This window comes from Orycteropus afer, unplaced genomic scaffold, assembly GCF_000298275.1.
Source record: "Orycteropus afer afer isolate SDZICR_OR568_19922 unplaced genomic scaffold, OryAfe1.0 scaffold00028, whole genome shotgun sequence".
NCBI lineage: Eukaryota > Metazoa > Chordata > Mammalia > Tubulidentata > Orycteropodidae > Orycteropus > Orycteropus afer.
The window spans coordinates 8,309,106-8,330,944 of NW_006921615.1; the positions used below are offsets into that span (position 1 = coordinate 8,309,106).

General features: G+C 40.8%; 1 protein-coding gene across 1 annotated transcript in view; it reads right to left on the reverse strand.

Annotated features, from left to right (window-relative positions):
• Nucleotides 1–21,839, reverse strand: part of DHTKD1 (dehydrogenase E1 and transketolase domain containing 1) — a 95,031-nt gene that overhangs the window by 33,022 nt on the left and 40,170 nt on the right. Inside the window, exons 5-10 of the mRNA XM_007935432.2 lie at nt 21,028–21,297; nt 16,477–16,648; nt 15,245–15,443; nt 13,133–13,445; nt 12,005–12,089; nt 10,968–11,107 (exon numbers count right to left, since the gene is read on the reverse strand). Of these exons, the coding sequence (XP_007933623.1) occupies nt 10,968–11,107; nt 12,005–12,089; nt 13,133–13,445; nt 15,245–15,443; nt 16,477–16,648; nt 21,028–21,297 (1,179 nt within the window). The remainder of the gene's footprint in view (nt 1–10,967; nt 11,108–12,004; nt 12,090–13,132; nt 13,446–15,244; nt 15,444–16,476; nt 16,649–21,027; nt 21,298–21,839) is intronic.

Sequence of the window (21,839 nt, forward strand, 5' to 3'; positions counted from 1 at the left end):
AAAAAAAAAAAAAAGGAGACCAGGTTTGCTGGTCTGATAAGAGCCTAGTGGAACCACTGAGACTATGGTCCCTAGCTGCCCTTCAGGTCTGGAATTGAACGCACACCTGTGGCTTCCAGCCAAATAAAAGACAGGCATAAGAGTTGAACATGTACCTGAGGTAGATACACTCCTTGGAGAAAGCAATCATGGGAGAAAGAAGGGCTGTTTATGCACAGAGAGACAGTTCAGGGGCAGGAGTGCATGGAGGAATTGACACAGGGAAGAGGTCACTATAGGGAGGAAGTGGGAGGAGAGGTGTTGCATTGGGATAAAGTGTCAATGTCATGAGACAAAGTGTATGTGAACTGCTGTATGGAAAGTGAATTTGCTCTGTAAACTTTCACCCAAATTACAATATAAATAAATAAATAAATAAGGTCAACTCTTGAACTTCTAGGTGCTAAATCCAGTGGGCATTATGTTCTTCATCTTATTTGACTCATCCTTCATTGAGTTTGATGATACCATTGACTCCTGCTCTCCTCTTGCCTTTCTATAGGTTCTTTGTGATATACTTTTCCTCTGTCAATGTCTTAAATGCTTTTTTTTCCAGGACCATTATCCCTTGGTCCTTTCTTTACACTGCTCTCTGAGATTCTCCCATCCCTATTGTTTTAAATATCCCTACATTGTGATTACTTCCAAATCTGTATTTTAAGATGAGATACCTTTATTAACTATAGATATACATGTACATATTTGCCTGATAGAAACCTATGTGCCACTCATCCACTTCAAAGTTAAATGTCCAAAATTAATCAGTCATTGTGGTATTTAAGGTTATATGTCAATGTGGCTGGAGCTGGTCTTGAGTGGCTGGGCAGCTGGTTGCAGTTATTCCCCATGATGAGATTGGCAATCTACTCCATAGAATCTGCCATGAGTAGCTGAGCAGCTGCTTGACAGATGTGGTCTCCTTCCAGCATATAGGGAGAAACTATGGGAATGGTATGCAGCTTTTTGGCATGCTTGGACCCTGCATCTAGCCGAGTCTTCATTCAGCAGCCTGCCATGCTCTGCCAATCTTGGGACTTTTTCTGGACTTAAATTAGTGGCCTGCCATATGGTTTGGTAATATTGGGACTGTGCCTTTTTTACTGGCTCACCTCAGGTTTGTCAGCCTCAGCAGCCAGCAGCTGTCTGAGTGAAGAAAGCCTTCAGCTTCAGTGGGCTGGGAGCAAGAGGCAGAGCTGAAGCCCAAGATCAAGGGGCTTTCACCCCATCCCTAGAGCCTGGCACTTTGAACTTGGACTTTTAGCCTCCAAAATTGTAAAAGAAGAAACTCCTATTTGTTAAAGCCATCCATTTGTGGTATTTCCCTAAGAGTGGCACTAGAGGTAACCAAAACAATCATCTTCCCTTACAAAATCTGTCCCTTCTCCTTCACTCTCTACTGGGGTAAATATATCATCATCTACCAGTGGTCCAAGTCAGAAAGCTAGGAGATAACCTAGCCCTTCTTCTTTATCCCTTACATCTATCACTAAGTGTTATCACTTTTATTTTTCAAATACCTCTCAAATCTGACTTCATATTCCATCTACACTGCTGTTACTCTAATTCAGGTTCCCATCATTTAGTGCTTAGATAACTAAGAAACCTCCTTAACAATTGTCCTATAGAAATTCTCATCATTCAAAAAGTATTGTCAGGACAAGAACGGATAATATGCACCCCCATGTTCATCACAGCACTATTTACACTAGCAAAAAGATAGAAACAACCTAGGTGACTGTGTTAGACTGGGTTCTCTAGAGAAGCAAAACCAGTAAAGCTTATATATAGAAAGAGAGAGAAAGAGAAATTTATCTTAGGAAAATGGCTCACACACTTATAGAAGCTGGCAAGTCCCAAGTTCTTGGATCAAGCTGGAGGCTTTTCCTGACTCATGCTCCTGCAGGGAATGATGAGTTCAAGGTTGGCAGGCAGTATACTGGCTGTTGACTCCTACGAGTGATGAATCCAAGATCTCCAGGCCAAATGGTGGATTGTTCACTCACAGACAGTTGTAGGCAGCACAGCAGAATCATGATCCACAGAAGAGTGTCTCTTTTCCTAGGATGTCCATAAAATTACTGGAAGCAGGCCACACCCCCAGGGAAACTCCCTTTCAATGGATTGGCTGCTCAAAACATATACATGTGATCCCATCATTGGAACAAACTACAACACAATTAAATCAGACAGAATGGTGGTCCAGCCAAGTTGACACACAGCTCCAACTATCACAGTCCACCCCTTGTCAACTTGGCAGTTGTACACATCTTCTTACCCATATATAATCTATAAATAAGGACAATTATAAAGTCATATTTGTGCCTAACATGATTCACTAACATACGTACAACCAAAAAGCATTAACCTTATTTACATTTCACAGTACATAACAGAAGGAAACAAAAATACTTGATGAACATATACAATAAGAAAATATAACAATCACAGTCCCCGTTTCTGCAACTGGTCACGTGGTCATAGCTGATATTCAGAACTACCTTCTTCCACCACTCATTCTGTATTTCCCTTGCCCTAACCAAGCACCTCAGCTGGTCATGGTTCTTTGCCTGGTGGATGACCCAAACCTTCATTCCTGAGGGGTCTGGGCCATTAGAAGTCATATCAGAATTGGATTCCTGTAGTTTTCCATTGACTTGAATCACAGGGCATGGTAGTATTAAGAGACATCCTAAAGAATCTCCTGTATTGCAGACATATTCTTCTTTACCTCCATTATGTAATGTCAATCCAATTTCCCCTTGATAATCAGGATCTATCACACCAGATAGTACAGTAATGCCCTTCTTTGTCTGCTAATCAAGAGGCATGAGGAAGCAAAAATGGCCAGGTGGCATTCTTAATTTCCAGTTCAATGCAATCAGTATCGTCTCTCCAAGTGGGAGTGTTCCTCCCTTTGAGACTAGGATCTCCAGACCCACAGAGAATAGGGTAGCAGGGACAGGAAGCAAAAATTTTTTGAGTGGATCACTAGGGGTAATAGTGAGTGGTACACTCCCATTTCCACCCCTTGGTTCCTGGACCCATGAATCCTGGCTATTGGAGAAACAGAACTATATATTGGATGCTGGTTTAGAGCATATACAGCCTCCTGGAGAACAGTGTCCCAACCCTTCAAGATATTGCCACCTAGCTGGTGCATAATTGTATTTTTATAGGCCATTCCATAGTCCTATCAAGCCAGCTGCTTCAGGATGATGGGGAACATGGTAAGACCAGTGAATTCCATGAGCATGGGCCCATTGCCACACTTCATTTGCTGTGAAGTGAGTCCCTTGATCTGAAGCAATACTGTGTGGGATACCCTGACAGTGGATAAGGTATTCTGTAAGTCCACGGATGGTAGTTTTGGCAGAAGCATTGCATGCAAGGAAAGAGAATCCATATCCAGAATAAGTGTCTATTCTAATATGAACAAAACGCTGTCCTTTCCATGATGGAAGTGGTCCAATGTAATCAACCTGCCACCACCTTGCTGGCTGATCACCCGAGGAATAGTTCCATATCACGGACTCAACGTTGGTCTCTGCTGCTGGTAGATTGGGCTCTCTGCAGTGGTGGTAGCCAAATCAGCCTTGGTAAGTGGGAGTCCATGTTGCTGAGCCCATGCATAACCTCCATCCTTGCCACCATGGCCACTTTGTTCATGAGCCCATTGAGGCTGGGGAAAAACAATGGCTGGTTTCCACTGAACGTGTCATCCTATGCACCTCATTGCTAAAGTCCTCCTCTGCTGAGGTCACCTTTTGGTGGGCATTCACATGAGACACAAATATCTTTACTCCTTTGGCCCAGTCAGAGACATCTATCCACATACCTCTTCCCCATACATTGTCAACAATTTTCCATTCATGCTCCTTCCAAATCCCAGACCATCCAGCCAAGCCATTAGCCACAGCTCATGAATCTGTATACAGTCACACATCTGGCCATTTCTTATTCCATGCAAAGTGAAAAGCCATATGCACTGCTCGAAGTTCTGCCCATTGGGAGGATTTTCCTTCACCACTGTCCTTCAAGAAAGTCCCATAAAGGGGCTGTAGTGCTGCTACTGTCCACTTTCGAGTGGTGCCTGTATATCACACAGAACCATCTGTAAACCAAGCACGAGTTTTCTCTTCTTCAGTCCACTGATCATAAGGAACTCTCCCCATGAGGACATAGGTGCAGATGGAGAGGGAAGGTAGTGACTAGAGTGGAAATCATAGGCATTTGGGCCACTTCCTCATGCAACTTACTTGTGCCTTCAGGTCCTGCTTGAGCCCGATCTCTGATATATCACTTCCATTTAATGATGGAGTACTGCTGTGGACATCCAACTTTATGACTCTGTGGGTCAAAAAACACCCAGTTCATGATGGGCAGCTCAGGTCTCATGATGACTTAGTAGCTGATAGGCATTCAGTCTCTACTAAAGCCCAGTAAAGCTAAAAGCTGTTTCTCAAAAGGAGAGTAGTTATCTGCAGAGGATGGCAGGGCTTTGCTCCAAAATCCAAAGGGTCTACATTGTAATTCACCAATAGGGACCTGACAAAGACTCCAAACATCATCTATATCTACTACAGACACTTCAACCACAATTGGATCAGCCAGATCATATGGCCCAAATGGCAGAGCAGCCTGTACAGTAGGCTGAACCTGTTGCAGAGCCTTCTTTTGTTCTGGGCCCCACTAAAACTAGCAGCTTTCCAAGTCACTTGATAAATAGGCTGTAGCAACACACCAGAATGAGGGATATGTTGCCTCCAAAATCCAAAGAGACCCACCAGATGTTGTGCCTCCTTTTTAGTTGTGGGGGAAGCCAGATACAATAACTTTTCCTTCACTTTAGTAGGAATATCTAGACATGCCCCACACCATTGGACCCCTAGAAATTTCAGGTGGAAGGTGCCTGAATTTTTGTTGGGTTAATTTCCAAACCACTAGCATGCCTATGTCTTATGTCTCATCAATAAGTCTAGAGTCATCGATACTTTTTCCTTACTAGGTCCAATCAGCATAATGTCATCAATATAATGGACTGGTGTGATGTCTTGTGGAAGGGAAAGTCAATTAAGATCCCTACGGACTAAATTATGACATAGTGCTGGGGCGTTGATATACCTTCAAGGAAGCACTGTGAAAGTACACTGTTGGCCTTGCCAGCTGAAGGCAAACTGCTTCTGATGGTCCTTTGAAATTGGTATCAAGAAAAAGGCATTGGCCAGATCAATAGCTGCATACCAAGTACCAGGAGATGTACTAATTTGCTCAAGCAATGAAACCACATCAGGAACAGCAGCTGCAATTGGAGTCACCACCTGATTAAGTTTATGATAATCTACTGTCATTCTTCAAGATCCATCTGTTTTTTGCACAGGCCAAATAGGTGAATTAAATGGGGATATGGTAGGAATCACCACCCCTGCATCCTTCAAGTCCTTGATGGTGGCAGTAATCTCTGCAACCCCTCCAGGGATATGGTATTGATTTTGGTTTACTATTTTTGTAGGTAGAGGCAGTTCTAATGGCTTCCACTTGGATTTTCCTACCATAATAGCCCTTACTCCATATGTCAGGGACCCAATGTGGAAATTCTGCCAATTGTTCAGTATGTTGTTGTTGTTGTTGTTGTTATGTGCCATCGAGTCAAACCCGACTCATAGCGACCCCTCCTTGGGTTTTCGAGGCAGTATCACTACGGAAGTAGGATTGCCCAACCTTCCTTCCGATATCTATTCCAATTATGCATTCTGGCATTGGGTAAATCACTATAGGATGAGTTTGGGGACCCACTGGACCCACTGTGAGATGCACCTTAGCTAAGATTCCATCAATAACTTGACCTCCATATGCCCCTACTCTGACCAGTGGGCTACAAGACATTTTGCGTCTCCTGGAATTAGTGTCAGTTCAGAGCCAGTGTCCAGTAATTCACCAAAAGTCTGATTATTTCCTTTTCCCCAATGAACAGTCACTGTCGTAAAAGGCCTCTGATCCCTTTGGGAAAGGCTGGGAGAAAGATTGACATTATAGATTTTTGGCAATGTAGTGGGGTCCCTTCCTCAAGGGGAGCTGGCCTCCCCTTCATTCAAGGAATTGTGGGTCTGTAAACTGACTCAAGTCTGGGAATTGATTGAGAGGCCATGACTCTGTATTCTGGTGATTCAATCTAAGCTGCTGAATGACACAGCTACATGCAGGGTTCAAGGTGCCATAAGCTAGAGACCGTTCCCAAAGCTGCTACTTATATATGGGAAGCAGACCGCATACCCAAAGGCAGCTACTCAGCTGCTCACAGTAAATTCCACCATGGATTTGATTACCAGTCTCATCATGGGGAATACTGCTGCCCAGCCGCTCAACCAGGCCTAGCCAAGTTGACACACAAACTGAACTACCACAATTCTACCCTTTGTCAACTTGGCACCTGTACAGATCTTCACTGGGTGGTATCTGTACAGATCTCTCTCACTGGGTGGCTCCAGTCCCCTAGTTCCTCTGAGTGGCAACCTCACCCCCATGGCCTGGCAGGCCCCGTTTCTCTTCCTCTTGGGCATGGTAGCCCCACCCCTCACTGGGTCACATGAATGAACAGCCGCACACTCCAGAACTAAGTTGCTGAAGGCCTGGCTCTTTGAAACCTAGGTGGCTGTGGTCATTCCACCCTCAAAGGCCATGGTCCTACCCTTTCATGCTGAGGCAGCTTCCGTTTCCTTGGTCTCTCCACTTCTGCCGATTGATGCCGAAGGCAACCCACTCTGCTGGAAATCTTCCTGCCTCCAAAGCATTCAGCTTTCTTGCTCTGTGGGCCAGCCAACTTGCTACTCCATTTTATGCCAGTCTTTTATAACAATTAATGCCTGAAGGCAACCCACTCCGCCAGTAAGTCGCCTAACCAAAGGCATCAAGCTTTCTCCTCCGTGGGCTGGTAAGGCTGTCACTATCTCATCCTGGTTCTCTTGTCTCTGCTAGTGCCATCTTTCATGTCAGTCTCTAGGCTCTACTCCTGCGGTCTCTCATGCCAGTCTCTTGATCTGCTCTTGACGTCTGTCATGCCATATGCCAGGGTCTCTCTGCCAGGGTCTTGGGTCAAGGATGCACTCCACTCATGTTTCCACATTTTAGGTATCTGTCAGAGCAGCAACCCACTCTCAGTAGCAAATGTGTTAGACTAGGTTCCCTAGAGAAGGAAAACCAGTAAAGCTTATAGAGAGAGAAAGAAAAAAAGAGAACTTTATCTTAGGAAAATGGCTCACACACTTATAGAAGCTGGCAAATCCCAAGTTCTTTGATCAAATGTCAAGCTAGAGGCTTTTCCTGACTTGTGCTTCTGCAGGGGCTGATGAGCTCCAGGGGAGGAGGTAGTATACTGGCTGTTGATTCCAATGAATGGCAAATCCAAGATCTCCAGGCCAAATGGTGGATTGTTCACTCACGGACAGTTGTAGGCAGCACAACAGAATCCCGATCCACAAAAGAGTGCCTCTTTTCCCAGGATGTCCATAAAAATACTGGAAGCAGGCCACACCCCCAGGGAAACTCCCTTTCAATGGATTAGCTGCTCAAAACATATACATCTGATCCCATCACTGGAACAACCCACATCACAATTGCTTAAACCACACAGAATTATGGTCCAGCCAAGTTGACAAACAGCTCCAACTATCACAGTGCCCAAGAACAAAAGAATGGATAACAACAGTATGGTACATACACACAATGGAATACTCTGCAACCCTAAAGAATAATGTAGAATCTGCAAAACACTGCATAACATGGATGAACTTGGAAGACATTATGCTGAGTGAAGTAAGTCAATCACAGAAGGACAAATATTGTATTAGTCCATTATTGTAAAAAGTCAAGGAAAAGTTTATGTATGGAAGGAAATTTTCTTTGTTGGTTACTGGGGGGAGGGGGATCCCTGCTAGATAGGTAGAGACAAGTAGTGATTTGGGTGAAGAGAAGGGCAATGTACCAATGTGAGTGATCAACACAGCTGCGTTGAGGAAGATGAAGACATAGACAGGTGCATGGGAAATACAGACAACAAAGATGAACCCTTTTGCACATTCAGTACTGCATTGTCAATGATGGCAAACATTGACATACGGATAGATAGATGGGTGGACAGGCTAAATGATTAGGTATGTCTATGCAGGGGGCAGTGTGCCCATGACCATGTTAGGATTGGCAGACAATGTTTCTACAAGTGTATTGGTATGTTCTGTAAGAATTCCCAAGCTAACAAGGGACAAGGTTATAGTCACTTCTTGGCCACAGTCAGCTAGTAGTTGGACCTGTGGGCTCAGGACCATGGTCACAGGAGACATCAAGCTCAATTGGCATAACATAGTACACAAAACATTGTCCCACATCCTACTGTGGCGAATAGCAAAGGGGATCTTAAAACCTTGCAAGCGACCATGCAACAATGGGTCTCTCCTCATCCAGAGGAACAAAAAATGAAGAAAAGAAAAGGTGCATGGAAACAATTAGTCCAAGTGACTGGTATACCATGTGATCCTCAGCCTATATGACTATGAGTCAGAAGAAGTAGATGGTGCCCAGCTATCACTGTCAAACACTTAGAGGGAGATGTATGTAGGAGATCCTAGACAGAGTGGGAGAACAATGTGGAACAAAACTCAAAATCATAAAAAAATAAAATAAAATAAAAGGGGGTGGGGACCAGGTTTGCTGGTCTGATGGAGCCTGATGGAACCACTGAGACTATGGCCCCTAGCTGCCCTTCAGGTCTAGAATTAAACCCACTCCTGTGGCTTCCAGCCAAACAAAAGATAGGCATATGATGTGAACATTTACCCTAGGTAGATACACTCCTTGGAGAGAACAATCATCGGAGAATAGAAGGGGTGTTTATGCACAGGGAGACAGCTCAGGAGGGAGGAAGAGCATGGAGGGAAGGACACAGGGAACAGGTAACTATGGGAGGAAGTGGGAAAAGAGGATTGTGGGAAATTGTAGTCAAAGTCATGAGACAGAGTGTATGTGAGCCACTGTATGGAAAACGAATTTGTTTGGTAAACTTTAACCCAAATCACAATAATAATAATAATAAAAGTATTGTCAGGACTTGTCTTTCTAACATGAGAATCTGATCATCTCTTCCAAATTCCTGTATGGCTCTTCTTTTAAGTAACATTCAAAGTCTTTCACAATTTGGGTAGAACTATCAGACCAATCTCCTCTTCGTATCCTCTAAGTGCCCAGTTAGTAGCTTAACCTCCAGTCATATGAGGCTATTTATAGTTCCTTGTGTGTGTCAGGCTCTCTTACTTGGAGGCTTTTATATGTTCAGTTGTCTCAGGCAGAATGTTCTCTCTATACTTATTAAACTAGAAACCCATTGCCATCAAGTCAATTCTGACTCATAGTGACGACTCCTAATGTCCTTCATTAGTGTCTCAGCTCAAATGTGGCTCCCTTCCCCAAGCATTTCCTGACTTCCCTAAATAGATGCAGCTTCTCCTTCCTCTATCTATGCATCCATTGCACCTTGTTAATTTATATGCACTTTTATACCTTATTTTATTGAATCTATTAATGCTTTTACTTATTCCAAAAAGCATTTAAGGTGGCTCATAAGCATACACAATATACAACATGATAGTGTAAATTTTATGTGGAGGGAAAGAAGAAAAATAAAAGTTCTGACCTAGAGTAAAGTTGGGAAAAAGGCACATCTGATAACCTACTCACTTATCAGGGAGGCCATTATGATACCATCCCTTCCTAGCAGCCAATATTGAAAAGAGAAAGTTGGTCAGTTATAGAATTCACAGTATACATACAATAAAGGCAAACCAACCACTCAAGTCAATTACAACTATTCTCAATACCAAGATTAGGAGTTTCTCCCAGGGCCTTCATATAAAGAAATGGTATTAGACAAAAACTGTTATCTTTAACATAACCTCATACTAGATGCAAGGAGTATGAGGCTTTTTAAACAACAAAATGCAAAACTAATTAATACTATGTATCAAATCCCAATCCAATAAGACATTTGGGGTGGGAGGAATAGTAAATGTGTCAATATGTATCACTAGTCCAACTTGATATGGGGTGAATTTTAGAGGATGTCAAAGAAAAGATGACTTCATGTCCTTTAAATAATCTCTTTAAAATATTGTTTTCACCAAGTGAATTTTTAATAAATATTGAGTATCAGTCAATTCAAGATTATACTGTCAAGCAATTAGCTAGAGAAGGAAAGATGATACATGTCATTAATCTTATCTTGAAGAAGATTTAAATTTATAAAGTAGTTTAATAAACATCAGGTGCCAGGTGCTATGCTAATTATTGGAGGAACAGAAATGAAAAGACTTAGTCCCTGCCCTTCAGGCTCTAAAGAGTACAGAATAGCAACTGGTACAGAGTAATGTATGATTATACATATTCACCAAGCCCACTAAACCTTAAGGAATAAGGTAGCCTTGAGGGAGTGTTTTGCTTTTTTGTTTAGTAACCAAGAAACGTTGGTTTATTATTCACATCTTTGACTTCCTATAATGAATTACAGCAATGCGTACATAATGTCAATTTTGGATTGACAAAATACACATACACTGAAATTTATATGATTACAGATAAGCAGTCAGAACAAAATATCTCTAGCTTATTCTCTAAGGAGCTCTGGTGGTGTAGTGCCTAAGGCATTTACCCAGAAGGTTGGTGGTTCAAACCCACCAGCCACCCCATGGAAGGAAGACTGGGCAATCTACTTCCATAAAGATTTACCACCTTGGAAACCCAAAGGGAGTCACTGTGAGTCAGATTAGACTCTATGGCTGTAAGATTGGTTTTTTTTTTTTTTTTTTTGGTTTAGCTTATTCCCTAGTATATTACTTCCATTCCAAATATTTAGCCTAAATTTTACCATAGATAGTGAAACATCCTACCTCTAGAAAGCCCTTCTGATTAGGATCCATATGGTTCAGAGGGATAAAGGTGTCATCAGTCTTCTGGCAAACAACCATTGCATGCCTTTGACTAAATGTTCCACGACCAACATCTTGGCCACTCAGGCGGACATTAAAACCTTAAGGAAGGAAGAGGGGGGGAAAATTCCAAGTTGCTATGAATAAATATATACCAAACCCACTGCTGTCAAGTTGATTCCAACTCATAGCAACCCTGTAGGACAGAACAGAACTGCCCAATAGGGTTTCCAAGGCTGTAATCTTTATGGAGGCAGATTGCAACTCTTTTCTCCCATAGAACTGCTGGTGGATTTGAACTGCTGACCTTTCGGTTAGCATCCAAGTACTTAACCATTGCTTCACCACGCCTCCTAATAATAAGGTATGTTGTTGTTGTTGTTATTTGCCGTCGAGTCAGCCCCGACTCATAGCGACCCCTCCTTGGGTTTACGAGGCAGTATCACTACGGAAGTAGGATTGCCCAACCTTCCTTCCGAGGAGTGGCTGGTGGGTTTGAACCGCCAGCCTTCTGGTTAGCAGTCAAGTGTCTTAGGCACTATGCTACCAGAGCTCCTATAATAAGGTATAGGGAACCTGAATTCTTATACGTCAGTTCATCCTGAGGACTTTTCTTAGGATAATAGATTACCCTTATCAAAATAGACCTGTCCTCTATGCAAAAGCCTGTAGTTGAGGTAAGGTTATATAAGGATGGAGCGTTATCACTTGCTTTACAATTTTCAGAAAAATTATCTTTCCAATATGTCCAATACTGAGCTCTTTGTTTCCCAGGTATAACTGTACTATGGTCTATTTTCTAATGAAGGTTATCAATATGATTTATGCTACAATTAGGTAAAATTGTCAGGAAAGAAAAATTAACACAGTTTAGAACCTCTCTAGTCAATGAAAGCAATAGAAGATAGTTACAACTCAAAAAACCACAGAGATCACATATAACAAATGTCATATGAAGCACTCCCTACCAATTATGCAGCTAAACAGAAACTTCTTACCTTGAGCAAGCAATGAGCCCAAGGCAAGAGCTTCTGCTGTGGCCCAGTCTAACTTTGTTCCATCCATCACTTTCTCCATTCTGGACTATAAAATTGGGGATGAGGGAAAAAGAAACTTTTAAGAATCCATATCCTTGTTCACATTGAGTTAAAAAACTTAACACAACAAAGGTAAGTATCAAAAACATAATGTTGAATAAAAAAGCAAGTGCAGAAAGATACATTAGAGATAATAACAATTATATAAACTTTAAAAGCAAGCAAAATAAACATGAACTTCAGGTTATTGGTTACTTCTGTGGATGTACAAGAGGAGATATAATCATGGAGGAAAACATGGGGAACTGTATTTGTAATATTCTATTTCTTAAGTTGGATGGAAAGAACATAGTTTGTTATAATAGTCTCTACACTTACAATAAAAACTTTAAAATGAAGTTAGTGCTTTAAAATAACTCAGAGGGCAAAGTTTCTTTATTCAAGTTGAAGAAAAATGAAGGCATTTAACTTGGGTGACCAACTGTCCCAGTTTGCTTGGGATTTTCCTGATTTTACCACTGAAAAGTCACACATTCAGGGACCTAAGTTCTAGGCAAACCAAGATGGTTGATCATCCTATATATCCTATATATCCATAATATGAGACAATATGTGTGACTTCAACATATTTAAGGGTCTAAATGGTTGCCATTAGGATATGTGTGTTGATTTGTATTGTTTTTAAGCCACCTAAAAGAATTATATTCTACTCATTGCTCAGGAAAAAATTGAAACAAATATTTCTGTATTTTTTACAATGTATATTAAATGTGTATTAGTTAAGAAAGATTAGATAAGAAAAAGTAAATGTGTACTAGTTAAGAGTGAGAGAGAGGAAAAGAAGGGACGAATAAAGGAAGGAAAGCAGAAAGAGAGGAGGGAGGGAGAGGGAGGAGGGAGGGAAAAACGATAAAATCTAAGCTGATTGTCAATATCAAAAACACTAGGATCAGATCCTAGAACCTAGTGACACACAATAAATATTTGTCAAGAATTAGCCAACCAAAATGACCAGACCAACGTAAATCCCTTTGCTGAGCAAGAAGACAAAATAGGCAGAGATTTCAATGCTCCCTGGAAAGGACCTACCTGAACATACATCTTTAGAAGGTGACTATGCATCTGGAGTTCCTCTGGTACCTCCACAGACTTTGCGCCAATAAATCGCAGGAGGTCTATGGGCATACCTGTGCTCCAGGTAGTAATGCAAGCTTCTGGCTGGACTAGTCCCTGCCAGTGGGCCTGCAGGTTAGTGGCAGGGGGGCTATAGTGGGCCATGTTAGTTAAATGGTCATTTAACTTTGCATAGTAGGAGACTTTTATTTCAGACACCTCCTCCTGGGACATGAGGCCAGCAGCCATAAGGTGCTCTGCATATGTGTCTGGGATGCTTTTCCGAGATCTGTCCAAGAAGAAGGAAAAAAAAAATCAATTTGACCTGTAAAACCTAGGAAAGATACAGTTATTGTTAAAGGTATTACAGAGTGTCATTGCTACAAAAAGGCACTCACCAGGGTGAGAAACAACTTTTCCAGGCAAGCAATAGAGAAAGCAAATTTATCTTTATAAGCTTTCGTATACATCCAGATAGAAATAATTAGTGGGAGAGTTTTCCTAAAGATTGGAAAATTATTTACAAGACTGAGCAACATTGTCTACCTACTCAGCACCCCTTTACTTAAAAAAGTACTGAACCCAAAGGTGCTGACACCTGTTTCTAGCTGCATTATGAATCGTATAGCCATACTACTCCTTGCCTGGATTTTACAACAATAATAATAATGCCAGTCTACCAGCCACTCCTCGGAAGGAAGGTTGGGCAGTCTACTTCTGTAGTGATACCGCCTTGGAAATCCAAGGAGGGGTCGCTATGAGTCAGATCGATCTCACTCAATGGCACATAACAACAACAACATGTTCACATAATACTTTGAACTATAAAGTCTGCTCACATATGTTGTTCTATTTAATTCTGATAAAAGTGAGAGGTAGGCAAGACCGATTTTCATCGAGGTTCATTGAGTCATTCATCGGCTAAGTTCAAAGTTAAACAGGCTTGTTGCCCCTGGAGCAGTGTCCTCTCTGCTACCCATGACCAGAAAGGCTCATAAAGTGTCATCAAGATCATTCCTCTGTTTTAATTTATATCTGTGAAAAAATAAAGTGGGGGAGGTAGACCTATGTTACTTTCTGGTATCTTAAAAAGAAATTTCCAAAACAGCGCATTCCTTCTTTGTTAGATTACCCTTCTAAATCAGCACTGCCCATCAAGATGTAATGCAAATTGCATATGTAATTTTAAATATTCTGGTAGTCACCTTAGAAAAGGTAAAATGAAAAGGTGGAATTCATTTTAGTAATACATTTGAAAATATTATTATTTTAAAATTTTGACACAATATACACAGAATATTGTCACTGTAATATCATTAATGAGGTATTTTACATTCATTATTTTCATAATATTTCTGAAATCTGGTTGTGTATACTTACACCACCACTCAGTCAGGACTAGGTAATATTTCGAGTGTTCGAAAGCCACATCTGGCTACTGTATTGGATAGCACAGTTTTGATATTCATTAAAATTCCTCATGTTACCTGTCTCCAAGGCACAAAGTAGTTCCACGTGGACAGTCTGCATACATGAACTATGGAGGCTCCATTTCTGATCCTGTTAATGTCACACTAAGTAGCTTTGGCCAAGACTCTGCTAAGTCCTCCTACTTCAGTCTTTCCTGGGCCTGCTAAGGGAGGCTATTAAGCTGCCATTTCTCTACTTAATGAAGAAGCACTAAGAGTTTGAAGAATACGAAGAATTCTCTTGAGACCCATAGGGTAGCCAACCATCCCACTTTGCCTAGGACTGTTCTAGTTTTAGCACTGTATGTTTCATGTCCCAAGAAACCCCTCAGTCCCAGACATATAGTTGGTCACTCTACTGGAGAGCATCTAATAAAAATAATGATATCAAGCAAGCACTATGAGTGGGTCAGCAGAAAAAAGGAAGACCCTCAATGAGACAGACTGACACTGTGGCTGCAACAATAAGCTCAAACACAGCGATGACTGTGGGGATGACACAGGACTGGGTAGTGTTTCATTCTGTTGTACATGGGTTCCCATGAGACGGAACCAACTTGATGGCACTTAACAACAACAACGTAAGTGGGGGACATTAAAGGAAGATATATAATTTTACCTGATGATTTTGTACATGAGTGGGTTGGTGAAAAAAGGTTCATCCAGCTCATTGTGGCCCCACTGCCTGTAGCATAACAAATCAATAATCACATCCTTGCGAAACTGGCGCTGGTATTCAAAAGCCAATCGTGTGGCACGGACCACTTCTTCTGGGCTATCTCCATTGATATGGATGATGGCACAACCTACTAACTTCCCTGAGAGAGAATACCGAGATTAAGCAGGTCAGGTAATCCAGAACAACATTAGCCCACCTCTAAGTCCTGATGCCTCTGTAAGAAGGACAGCCCTCGTCCTCAGAGAGTTTGGCTTGGTTGGTAAGAACTTGAACTTTGAAGTCCAGCTGTCAAAATAAGTTCAAGTACCAGATCTGTGACTTGCTGTGTGACCTTAGTAAAGTTATGAAAATTCACTCAATCTCAGTTGCCTCATCTATAAAACTGAAGTAATAGCTCCTTATCTCTTAGTGATATTATTTAAAAATTAAATGAGAGAATGCATACAAGGTGCTTAACAATGCCCAGTACTTAATAGCTAATATATATTTTGTTATTGTGTTTATTATAGTAGTAATAATATTATAATATATATGTATATATATTTATTTTATTCCTTAAGATAAAAGAGTCATGAAAGGATGCATCCCAGAAATAAATGGATTTTCTACAAAGAAAAGATCTAGAATGGATCTCCAGTATCTCTAGTAGATTGATTACAAAGCCTTCACACAGACAGCCCCCAAAGGTATCTGGCCTAGACTATGGAGTAAAAACAGAATATATTCTACTACCTAACAGTTCTTGTAACTCTGTGAAATAGAGAAGGGAAAATAAAGGCCCTGACTTTGCACAAGTTAAAACAAGTTGACTTTGATTCTTTACATCTTATTTCCAACCAAACTACTCACTTAAATTTAGTAGTATAATAACTCAGATCTTGGCACTCCAACTTTTATTATTATAAAGACAATCTGCTGTTGTACTAATTGTGTTGATCTCCAGTCTCTATCAGATTAGTCAACTGGTTGCTTAATCAATTGAGATTGCACCCTCTATGTTCCTTCTTTTTCTTATTTCTTTGGATTTGAAGACCACACTCAAACTTTAAAGGGAATATTTACTAGGCAACACTGGGAATAGCCAATGAGGCACACTGTTCTAAGTAAATTACAAGTTTCTCTAGGAATTCTTTGTTTGATTCAGCAACATCAACTGCTTCCTCGTTACATACCGATATCACTACAGTACAAAGAAGACCTTCCTCTCTCTGCTGGTGTAGTGTAACCCAACTGGTTATTGACAATCAAATGGACACTCCCACCAATTCTGAAATGTGGGAGGTTGGAGAGTGTAAATGTTTCTGGAACAATCCCTTGACCACAGAAAGAAGCATCACCATGAACCTAAATCATGAGAAAAATGGAAAATAAAGGGTTAAGAGATTCAGGTTTTCCAATTAGAATAAATCGTTTTAAAATACTGAAAGGAATAAAAACAACCACCTTCTTACTATCTCTCTCCTAAATTTTGCTGGTTATAGGATTTTCTAGAATAGGTAGGCTGCCTTTTCCTCTAGCAGCTACCACCAGTTGATCCATTCCTTCCACCCGACATCATCATCTGTCCTCTTTTCTTAAGCAAACATTCTAGTATACATAGCAGCACCATAGGAGGGGCTGTTGGATGTGCAGCTAGAAAATAAGCTCTGGTAAATCTTCATGAAAACAGTTTGCAAGACACAAAGGAATAGTGGAGTGCCCAAACCTTGAACTCTTCCTTCTGTCCCAATTATCTTTTGCCTCCTGAAAAGAGAATGCATGTAGCTCTCATCACCTAATTCTCACTGGGTTAGGTGACTGCCAGGGGAGTGCTATGACAACAAAGACAAGGTGGTGTGGCAGATAAGTATACCATATATAAGTAAAGGGGGGGCTTGCAGAAAAATAAAATATTAATGACTCTGAGAGAATGTCTATAATGTGCTATTCTTCTGGGACATTCCAAGTCTGCTAGATCATAATATTATTTTAAAATCTGGTAGTTAGAAGATGTTATAGAAGGAAAAAAGAAGGCAAAAAAGAAGAATGTAAGCAAATAATAAGAGAACAGTAGATTTCAGAAAAAAATATGAGTTATACTGATTTCACACTAAAAGGCAATTATCATAAACCACTGTGGAAGTTAAGTTTGTGTGTCAACTTGGCTGGGTCTGATTGAGTGGCTGGGCAGCTGGATGTAGTATTCCCCATGATGAGACTGGTAATCAACTCCATGGCAGAATCTACTGTGAGCAGCTGAGTAGCTGCCTTTGGGTATGTGGTCTGCTTCCCGTATATAAGAAACAGCTTTGGGAATGGTCTCTAGCTTATGGCATGCTTGAACGCTGCATGCAGTTGTGTCATTGTTCAGCAGCCTGCCATGCTCTCCCAACTTTGGGACTTTTGATGGACTTGAATTAATGGCTTGCTGTGTGGTTTGGTAACATCAGGACTGTGCCATTTTATTTGTCGACCTTGGGCTTGTTAGCCTCAGCAGCCAGTTGCTGCCTGAGTGAAGAGATGCCTCTCGCTCCAGTGGGCTGGGAGCAAGAGGCAGAGCTGAAGCCCAAAATCGAGGGGCTTTCACCCAGCCCCTAGAGTCTGGCACTTTGAACTCAGAATTCTAGCCTCCCAAACTGTAAGAGAATAAACTCCTATTTGTTAAGGCCATCCCATTGTGGTATATATACCTGTCAGAGTAGTACTAGATAACCAGAACAATCACCAAAGTGTTCAACTGAAGAACAGTAAGATCTGATGCACCCAAACTTAAGGCAACCACTGGGGTTGTATTAATAATAGAAGCAAAAGACTGAAATATGAATGACAAACAAACACTTAGCAGTAGATTTTTTAAATGTCCTTAAAATAAATTAATATCATTTTTAAAAAGTAGACTATTTTGGCTGATAAAAGGAAGTATTCCTATCAGTAAGAAAAATCTCTAGTCCACACCTCTATTGCAAGAGTCTAGTGCTGCAATAGTTAAATCACTCTGCGCTAACCAAAAGGCTGGTGGTTCAAAGCCCCCAGCTACTCAATGGGAGAAATATGTGGCAGTTTGCTTCCGTAAAGATTTATAGCCTTGGAAATACTATGGGGCAGTTCTATTCTGTCCTATATGGTTGCTATGAATCAGAATCAACTCAGTGACAATGGATATAGGTATGACTAGAGTCCTTGGGTGGTGCAAATGATTAACACCATCAACTGCTAACTAACAAGTTGGAGGTTTGAGCCCACCCACAGGTGCCTTGGAAGAAAGCCCTGGTGACCAACTTCCAAGAAATCAGCCATTGAAAACCCTGTAGAGCACAGCTGTACTCTGATACACATGGATCACCATGAGTTGGGATCAACTTGATGGCAACTGGTTTTATAGGTATGACTGACATTTTGGGGTACTGTATCTATACCTTTACATATACGTGGTGCTGTTTTCTTTAAACAGCACTGATCATTATCTCCATTAATCTACTCAACAACCTAGTAAGATAGCCAGAGAAGGAAGTCACTACTATCCGTTTTACTGATAAGGAAACAAAGGTTCAAAAAGATTATATATTTTGTATGGCTACTCGAAGGCAGTGAGTTTCTTTTTTTTTTTTTTTTGGACTAGATACCAGACATTCTAATGTCTCAGTTAATTGCTTTTTTTCTACTTAACCACCACATTTCCCCACCCTTTCAAATATTTGAGGCCCTTCTTCTGGACCAAGCACCTTATATACATATTCCCAGTTAATCCTCAGACACAGGGGAATGGAATTTTACCTATGAGGTTTAGAGAACCTAAGTTAACAGAGCCAAGCTCATTGAGGTAAAAAGCAGCAGCAGCAGGATTTCAGTTGAGGTCTGCTTGGCTCCAGAGTCCATGTTCTTTCTATACACGCTACACTGAAAAGTCCAACGCTCAGATCTCACAGGGTCAAGGGGTTCCTGACAGCTGAACCTGCTGGTTTTCTTGCTGATGAGATTTCATGTAGGGTGATGGTGAGGAAAAAAAAAAAAAAAGAGCCCTTGTTGTGCAATAGTTAAGCACTTGGCTACTAACCAAAAGGTTGGTTTGAACCCACCAGTGGCTCCATGGGAGAAAAGACCTAGCAATCTGCTCCCGTAAAGATTATAGCTTAGGAAACCCAATGGGGCAGTCTACTCTGTCCTATAGGATTGATATGAGCCATAATTACTCGATGGCACACAACAACAATGTTGCAAAAGTAGATCAGTAAAGCGACAAAGAAAGATGCCTGCCTCTTCTGTTCCTTTTAAAAACAAGGCATTACTCATTTAATCTAATAAGAGCATGACATCTGCTCACAACTTGAATTATATTCTCATGGTTTTAGGATGCTTGACACTAAAGCATGCATGTGTTTGTCATCTGCTCATCTTATTTTCCTTCTTAAATCCAAAGTAAAACAACTACACTATGCCCTATGACGCTCTCTGAGAGTAACGGGTCAAACACACAAACACATACTGGGTTAGCCAAACACAAGTGGGTGAGTATGGCACACACAAAAGATCACAATTGAGAATTCACTTTCACCAGGTCCAGGACTAAGATAAACAGATGACAGGCAGAAAAAGTAGTATCAGAAATCTCATGGACTGTGATTTTATCAGTTCCCATTTAGAGTTCCAACAAGAAAGTAGAACTGTGTTTGGGAGCAAGAAGCAAGACATATGCAGACATAGCAGGGCAAAATATACTTAGAACACTGAGTAGACAAAGGATGGCAATCTGTTCTCATCACTTTAAAAGAAAATATCACTTTCACCTCTTACTTTAGAAGTCGACATGAAGATTTTCTTAATATACTGGGTAAATAAAAACAACTAAAATATGTCAGATAATCATGAAGCAAGTTAAGTGAAAGGTAAAGAGCATGCCCCTGCTAACAACTTGGAGGTTTCTGTTTTGAAGTATTTTCTCATAATCAAATCCAGTAATGTCTACTCCCAAAATTATTTACTACAAATAACACAAAGAGAATAAACTAACACAAAGAGTTATCATGTGATTATCTGTATATTTAGCTGTAAATTCTACTGCCCTAAAGATTTAACTAGGACCTCTGGTGGTGTAGTGCCTAAGGTATTTGACTGCTAACCAGACGGCTGGCAGTTCCAACCCACCAGCCACTCCTTGGATTTCTGATGGGTTTAAAGACTCATTCACTGATGTCCAGGATGAATTACTTCCCAGTAGTGAAAAGTTTATATTTAAATGAACACATACTCAAAGAAAAGAATGTGGCCTACTGTCCAAACCTCTAAAGGATGTTTGTTGAGTTCCCAAAAATTGGATACTGAGGGCAGGGGGCCACATAATTATTTGTATTGTTTGTCTTAATGTCAAAAATCTTCATTTTAAAACAAACAAATTAAATCCACGTTTGGTGGCCTTGTTAGATATGTGGATGCCATGCAGTTTCCCAGTGGGGCATACTTTCAAAGTAGCAATGACATCTCCTCTTCGAAGTAACAGGTATGTCAATAAATACTCCCATAATTAATTAATAACTCGAGAGAAAAGAGACAGTGAAAACCCCAGTATAAAGTCAGTTGCCTTGAGACTAGACCTCATATCTACTATTAATTTTTAAAACCCCCCCCAGAAACTTCTTTTCCCATGTTCACCTTGAATATCTGCAATCTCCTTTCAGACCTGCTAACCCTGACATTATTTCTTTCTAGTTGTCCCAACCTCTGACCTCATTCTCTGTAGCTAGAAGTACCTGTAGGCAAATAACTTTGTCCCCAGGCTGAGCTGAACTATCTGGAGAATAGTCCCCATCCTGTCGCGACTGCTGCCTTCCACGAGTTTTTCCAACAGCCACAGGGTTAACAGCTTCGAGGTGAGAGGGATTAGGCAGCATTGTCACATGGAGGGGGTGGTGTGCACCAAAGTCCAGGTCAACAGAAGAGGTCAGGTGAGATAGGACATCTCCAATGGCTGAGGAATTTTCTGGAAATTCACTTAAGCCTCTCATTTTACGGAACATCAGCTATTATGAACAGATATAAAAGAAAAGAACATTGTATCACACTAAAGACTAGGAAAGAAGTGGTTAGTTTAAATCATATGATAAAAAAGAAAACCACACAAATGTCTTTACAACTATTATTACTAGTTGCTGTCAGATCAATTTGGACTCATGGCAACCCCATGTGTGTGTATGTAGAACAGCTCCATAGGGTTTTCAATGGCTGATTGTTTAGAAGTAGGTCAGCAGTCCTTTTTTCCAAGGTGCTTCTGGGTGGACTTGAACCTCCAACCTATCAGTTAGCAGCCAAGCATGTTAACTATTCACACCACCCAGAAACTCCTTATAACTGTCATAAGCATGAATTATTTAAAGATAAGCACAAACTTCTAAATTTTCAATTGCCTAGAATATTTGGACAAATTCAGAATGAAATGAAGTACCAACATTTTAAGAGAGATCTAACATGATGCAAATACTAAGTTGTGATAAGTAAAATCATATAAGAACTTTGCATTAATTTATTTAACGTTGTGGTTGTTGTTATGTGCCATTGAGTCGGA